At 35.9% G+C, this 7,776-nt stretch overlaps 1 protein-coding gene across 9 annotated transcripts in view; it reads right to left on the bottom strand.

Annotated features, from left to right (window-relative positions):
* Positions 1–2,325: 2,325 nt before the first annotated feature.
* The window catches only part of VRK1 (VRK serine/threonine kinase 1), an 84,335-nt gene continuing 78,884 nt past the window's right edge, over positions 2,326–7,776 (bottom strand). For 3 of the 9 annotated variants that reach the window (XM_058567664.1, XM_058567661.1, XM_058567666.1), the window contains one exon: positions 3,902–4,668. In XM_058567664.1, coding sequence (XP_058423647.1) covers positions 4,637–4,668 — 32 coding nt within the window. In that variant the 3' untranslated portion in view covers positions 3,902–4,636. Of the gene's footprint in view, positions 4,669–7,776 lie in introns of all 9 variants that reach the window. The other 6 variants (XM_058567665.1, XM_058567660.1, XM_058567670.1 and 3 more) reach the window with 5 other exon arrangements.

Here is a 7,776-nt window from a genome sequence, read left to right as displayed (position 1 = left end):
AGGTAACTTAATGACAAGCCAAAACTACAAAAATTTAGAACTACTACTCATAAGTTGCAAAATGCTACTGTCATAATAAAAGAAAACTCATCATTATATGAATAACGCATCCTTAGTATAGTGGAATTAGTATTTTATTTGTAAAATAACACTCAAGTGATGGAGAGTTGCCTACCCATCTGGTCAGCAGTATACTGCACAGACTCACTAATATAGGGTGTGAGGCTCTATTTCTCTAAAGATACTTTCCCAATATTATTTCTTCGGTGTGTCCTGTACTCTTTATACCAACAGAGCTTAATGAATGAAGGAGGTACAGAATAACCTGTGGAACTTACAAAAACCACAAAACTTTCTCTAAGCAACTGTTACAACCATGAAAAATCATGTAGGCATGAAACAGGAAAAAATAACATAGCCAAAGGACAAGAGTTTGAATTTTGTACTGGTGGTGAGAGGGTCAGTGAATTTTTTCTTTCTTGTGATTTCTGTTCATGTGGTTTGGGCAATAAATAAGAATTAATAAGTTAAATGGTGTTAATTAAATCAGTGTGGTGCAGGCATAAGAACAGACAGATCAATGAAATGGAATGGACAGTCCAGAAACAGATCCTGGTGTAAGAACTTACGGGTAATAAAGCATGCATCACAAACAAACCAGGATGGAAGGAGGTGGGGAACAGAATTTATCTAACAAATGGTACTGGAGCTACTGGTTAGCTATTTGGGAAAAAATCCACTGTGATCCTTACTTCATGCCATACGTAAACCAAAATAAGTTTCATATGGATTAAAAATTTAGAAGCATTAAAACAAAAAACCTAGAAAAACCCATGGTAAATATTTCTGATTTCAGGATGGAAACTATTTTAAAACAGTGGCAGAAATTACAACGAAAAAGATCAATAGATTAAAGCCATAAAAATTAAACTTTATAAAAACAATAAATCATCAACAAAAAATAAACTGAAAAAGTCAGCAACAAACATGACAAACGGTTAAGATCATTACTATACAAACAGTACAAACAAATACATCAAGGAGAAAATAGAATGACTAGTTTACAAACAAAAAATTGCTCAGGTTCACTAGCAATTAGAAAAAAACTTACTTTATCAAATTATAGGGCCAGCCCCGTGGCTTATCGGTTAAGTGCACACGCTCCGCTACTGGCAGCCCGGGTTCAGATCCCAGGCGGGCACCGACACACTGCTCCTCCGGCCATGCTGAGGTGGCATCCCACATACAGTAACTAGAAGGATGTGCAACTATGACATACAACTATCTACCAGGGCTTTGGGGAAAAAAAAGGAGGAGGATTGGTAATAGATGTTAGCTCAGAGCCAGTCTTCCTCAGCAAAAAGAGGAGGATTAGCAGGGATGTTAGCTCAGGGCTGATCTTCCTCACAAAAAAAAACAAAAAACAAAAAATCAAATTATAAAAATTAGTAATACTCAAGGATGACAAAAATGAAATTTGAGGGGGCCAGCCCAGTGGCATAGTGGTTGGGTTTGCATGCTCTGCTTCAGCGGCCCAGGGTTCACAGGTTTGGATCCTGGGTGCAGACCTACACACTGCTTATTAAGACATGCTGTGGCAGGCGTCCCACATATAAAATAGAGGAAGATGGGCACAGATGTTAGCTCAGGGCCAATCTTCCTCAGCAAAAAAAAAAAAAAAAAATTAAAAGTTGAGCATTCTCATTTACTGGGCAAAGTGTTAACTGATGGATTTTTTCCAAAGCAAGTTGATAGCATAAATCAATAACCTTCCATTTGCATAGTCTCTGACCCAGTGATTCCCTTTCAAAAATCTAAGGAAATATTTGTACATGTCGACAAAGATTTCTGCCCAGTTTTATCCAAGAATATTGTTTATAATATCCCAATACTGAAAAAAACTTAAATGTCCAATATTAAGGAAATAGTTATGAAAGTATCATAAATCCATAATAAAAAATATTATGGAAACATAAACTTTATATTTATGAAGTATCTGTTAATAATAAAGTATTTAATGTTAGCTTTAAAAGCAGAATATAAAGCTTTATATAAAGTATGATAATTATTCAAAGATAAAAATGCATAGAAAAGACTGAAAGAAAATGTTTCAAAACATTACCAGCGGTTGCCTGTGGGTGGTAGTAGTATGGCTGGTTTGTCCTTTGACACTTTACTGTACATTCTAAATTTTCTACAATGACCATGTGTTATTAATACACCTTGATAACTAGAATAACATAGAGCACTAAAAATAGAATTTTAAAGAATAAGCATATAATGCTGACATATATATGCAGACACACATAAATACATATAATTTATTTATATTTCCACTACTAATTTATTACTGTGCAACTAACGTCTTTATAAGCACATTCAATTGAGTAACTCAGAGAAGTAACTGGGGTTTTATAGCTCTGGCCTATTAGCGTTTTATTTGTCTTAAGAGATCACTACTGAAGAACACCTAGAAGCTATTTTACTTCAGGGCTTAGTTGGTTACCAAAGATTTATCAGTTACTTTCTGGAAATGCAGAGCACACATAGCTCCTGCTGTGGGAAGGACAAGAGCCTGGCACAGATGTCGATCCTCCACAGACCAGAAAGCCTCAGCTCGCTAAGGACATAAGCCAGCGGCAGAGGAGGCAGGCAAAGTGGGGCTAGGAATACGTGTTGGAAGAGGGAAGCTGGACTGTGAAGGGAGAACGAAGAATGGCAGAATCCACCGAATGCAGAGATTGGAAAGAAAATAAAAACAATGCAAGATTAAAATAGGAAATATAGAACTGAAAAAGGCAAGAAAAAAAGCCTAACTCTGAATAACAAGGAGGTTATCTGACCATGTTTAAAAATAAAGGGGGTAAGAGACACCAGTGTAAGGTAGGGGACAGAAGAAGAGCAGAACCAGGGTGCAGCTGACACGTCCAACTGGCCACTAGGGCTACTAGTTTCTCATTTCTGCAGCTCTGCCAACAGAGAAACATTCGAGAAAATGCCAGCACTTGTTAAAAACAATATGTGAAGAAATATTTGTTTTCTTAATATTTAACCAACAGGTTTGGCTATGTTTTTGTGTTTTGAAAAATAAAAAAGGCTAAGGCATATACACAGAAACACAGCACACACATTTTATCCTATTTTAAGCGTCAATGTGTTTGAAACAGAACTTGAGAGTTGATTTAGGTGTTACAAATAAACTTGGGACCATAACACTGATGAGCACTAAAATCCAACATTCTACAGAATACAGGAGGAGTCTCTGCCCAAAATCTAGTTCTCTATTCTGTAAAGACACATAGCCCTAGAACTTCAGGAGGCATTTACAAGGTTAACCTTCAGAGCAAAGTCTGCAGATCTGTTTTGCATACTTCAGCATCTGACCACTAGGGTGGTAAGCGCTTCACGTGAGAACCAAATAGCCACATCAGAGCCAAAAGTTACAGTCTGTTGCTCAAACTTGGTACAACCTTGGCAATTTTTGATATGTCTACATTCCACCTGTACTATTATTTACTTAATATTTTCTTCAAATCAACTTGCTTCTTTAAAAACTGGAATACGTACTTTGGGCTTGTAGAAAAATAACCAGTTTAATGTCTACTTACATTTTGAATACATATTAAAATAAATGCTTAAATACTTAAATAAAAGTGTGTCTCTACACCATCTAAAAACATTCCACATGCCACAAATGGTAAGGTGTACCACCCTTTAGAAAAAATACAATCCAATCCCAATTTCGCTAACAAAGTAAATCTTGAAATTGTTCATAAATGTTTACATTCCAAGCTTTTGTTCCCAAGGCAACTACAAAAAGCTGACATTTTAAAATTTCTAATCACTACAGCTCTAACGTGCTTGTTTACTGTACAAATATTATATGCCACAAAAAATGAAACTTGCAAGAAAACTAATATGTAAATGACAATAAGATATATATTTTCCCCCCACAGGATTTCCTTAAAGGAAGCCAGTCTATAAAATCCTTGATCACGCCACCACTTGATAATTTATCATGTTTTCTTATCATATAGCTCGCATACTTACATAATTCTTATGTAATCTAACTTTCAAACATGTATATTTTATCTCTCACAGATATACTTATTATTCCACTTTTTCTTTCATAATCCTTTCCCTTCTTTGTACTTGTCATTTCATATTACGAGTGCTTAATAAATGCTTGTAGAACTGAACAAAATCAATACAAACCAAATCTTATGGCCACAAGTTGCGTGTTTGTATCAAGCAAAAAGAGACTTTTATTTTTAAGTTCTGTATTTCCTTAAAAGGACTTTGTCATAGATTTTATATACTCTGGGAAATATACAATGATTAGAGAAGTACATGTCATAGTAATTTTTCTTATATGTACTCCAGAACCTCAAACACATACAGCGTGGTGATAGCTTAAAGGGTGTAATCTAGAGATTTTGAAACTTTATAAATTAGCCTTTAATAAATTGTACAAAGTATTTATTTTAATAAAAAAAAGTTTGCTTTTCAAAGACATAGGTATTTCATTGTTACCCCCACCCCTTAAGACTCACATGAAAACAAAACACTTAGAGCAGAAAAAAAGGAAAAAGTCAAATGAAAAGAAGAAAAGAAAAATTGGTTCACAGCATTTGATTTACTTCTGGACTCTCTTTCTGGTTTTTGAACCTTGAAAAGAAAACAAAGAAATTTAAATCATTAGTCATTAATTTATAAAAGCAAAGAAGAACAGAAATATAAGTATTTCCATATATTCTTATTAATATTAAAAACCTATATGATGATTTGTGGAGATGAAATTCATACACAAAGATAAAACTGTTAATACCCTGAAAATCTCAGGAAATTGTGTCAGTTTTTTAATATGTCAAAAAATATGCTAACAAAATCTACCTTCTAGTCTTACGTTACAGCAGCACTCTTCCACGGGTCCAACGCATCCCATTTACACTGGTACTGAAAGATTTCTCCCTCAAATTTTTATTGTACAATTTAAAACATTAACTACTAATGTAAACCACAGCAGCAAGATAAGTATTCATCTCTTGAGGGAAGTGCTGAGCTTATGCATATTATGAGAAGCAAGGAATTTTATTCTAAATGTGTCGCTTTTTAAAGCATGTTACCTGTACTCTTTAGGCAAGAGAGCACCAGGCTATTCCAAAATGCAGTCTTTTCCACTAAGAATTAAATAGATCCCAACTGAGCAGCCTTCTAGAAAAGCATCACATCTGATGCTGGTCTAAGTTATCTTAAGACAGTTCATATCCAACTATTCCCAGGTTGGAATAAATCACTGATTCTTTCTTGGGGGCATGGGAGTTCTGCCTCACCAAGCAGACTCTGTTCCCAACCACCACGCCATGCCACCTCCAACTCGAGCACAGCAGAGTCAGAGGATATGTTGAAGCCTGATCATGACGGCCTAGTGCTGGCAAAGGAAGTGCACCTTCCCACTGCCTTGTGTTTCCGTCTGCCAGGAAAAAGCAACGGTACCAGTGCGAGGGGCAGCGAGGGAGCCTGTAACTAATCAATGAATGCACTAAACAGCAAAGAGATCAATACTTCTTGTCTGAAATGTACAATACATTCTTTGAATCTCAGACAAAATATCTACCACATATGTCTAATAATAAACAGTTTCTAAAAGTTTTCTGATTAAAGGTTTATTTAGTTACTTAACTGGAAGATTAGTTTAAAAATCAGAGTTTTTTATTTTTCCAAGTTCTAGCTTCTATTCAATTGCCATACACTTCAGTTAAAGCAAACTTCAAACTTATATGAATATCTTTTTTTTCTGCCAAGCATAATGCATGGCCTATACCATGGCTGGTTTAAACTTTTGAGTTTTTCCTTCAATTTTTGTGATATAGCCTTCTTTTTGTGTGTGTGTGAGGAAGATCAGCCCTGAGGTAACATCCGTGCTAACCCTTCTCTTTTTTTTTTTGCTGAGGAAGACAGGCTCTGAGCTAACCTCTATTGCCAATCCTCCTCCTTTTTATTCCCCAAAGCCCCAGTAGATAGTTGTATGTCATAGTTGCACATCCTTCTAGTTGCTGTATGTGGGACGCAGCCTCAGCATGGCTGGAGGAGCGGTGCGTCGGTGCGTGCCCAGGATCTGAACCCGGGCCGCCAGTAGCGGAGCGTGCGGACTTAACCGCTAAGCCACGGGGCCGGCCCAGATATAGCCTTCTTTTAAAAATATCCCATGGTAGATTTTCAGGTTTTTATTTCCAGAATTTTGAAATTAATTTTGCATAGAAAACTGAGAATGTTGTGATCATCTGAGATTGGCATAATGGAACATCACATAACCAAGGTCAATAATCAATACTATAGCACATCTCCCTTTCAATAAATTTTGAATCTATAGTCACATTACAAAGGACACTAAAGTTAACAATTATAGCTATGTTTAAGTAACGTTATTCTCATTAACACCCTAATTTCACATTTTACTCTTAAATACCATTGTTGCTTATCTCGTTCATTCTAGATTTAAAGTTTTCCCTGCAACTAAAAATGCTATCACCACCTGGAATTTATTATATAATCAGTATTATGCAACTTGGAGACTTTGCTGCATTTATCAATTCAATATTTTCCCTAATAATCAATTCTGATTGTTGCAGGAAAAATCTATTTCTCTTCTTGTCTCTTTAAAAAATATACTCGTTTTCGGCTGGCCCCGTGGCTTAGCAGTTAAGTGCACGCGCTCCGCTGCTGCTGGCCTGGGTTCGGATCCCGGGCGCGCACCGACGCACCGCTTCTCCGGCCATGCTGAGGCGGCGTCCCACATACAGCAACTAGAAGGATGTGCAGCTATGACATACAACTATCTATTGGGGCTTTGGGGGGAAAAAACATAATAAATAAATAAAATCTTTAAAAAAATATATATATATATATATACTCGTTTTCATAATATGCTACTATTGGTAAAAGGTCCAATCATAAGACTAATATGTAAAATGTAATATTTGAAAAATAAAATATACAAGTTTGGCATACTCTTCTGTGATTTTAAATGCAGAAGGAAAAAACCAAGTGGGCGATTTCTTTGTAGGGTGCCCTTAAAAAAACCTCTTTCTTGACCACAGATATTCAAGAGTTAAACATAAATCATGTTTTCCTCAGAGAATCCTCAAGAATGGTCCAAAATCCAAGGTACTTCAAAAATAACACCAGTAAGAGTAGGCTGCTGAGTGCTGTCCATTCTATCAACAGTAGGGACAAAGTATGCTAGCCATAAATACCACAGCTACGTTAGCTCATTTTTAGTACAATTCTGAAATATTGGCCTGGTTTCGAAATGCCAGAATATGCATGGTTTTTTAAGGCTTATCATTTTGTGGGGGAAAAATTACTTGCAGCAAATAACCAAATTTTCTCAATTGGTAAAAATTACACCTTGCATAAAAGTAAAAGGATTGGAGGCCTCTGTTCTTCTTGAAAACCACCCCGTCACCCCCTCTCTTTCTTTGAGAAAACCTACATAATACACATTTTGAAAGCTTTCAGAATGTGTTCTTACACAATAGACCCCCAACTAGTCAAAATGAGTTTAGGTGTATCAAGAAAATTATACACGTTTTTAAAATGGTCTAAATAGATATTAAAGGAAAGTTGCTCCCATTTTGCTAGGCACAGCATTCTGAAAGATCACACAGTGAGAAAAATCTCTTACCATATTGTAAACCATAAATTGTGTTTGAAAATAAAATTGTTAATGAAGAAACTGACATTTCTAAAGCCGCTGTTAGAGGTAACCATTCT

The sequence above is a fragment of the Diceros bicornis genome, chromosome 24, assembly GCF_020826845.1.
Source record: "Diceros bicornis minor isolate mBicDic1 chromosome 24, mDicBic1.mat.cur, whole genome shotgun sequence".
Lineage (NCBI taxonomy): Eukaryota > Metazoa > Chordata > Mammalia > Perissodactyla > Rhinocerotidae > Diceros > Diceros bicornis.
Note: the sequence above shows the minus strand (reverse complement) of the source record. Positions and strands in the feature narration are given on the sequence as shown.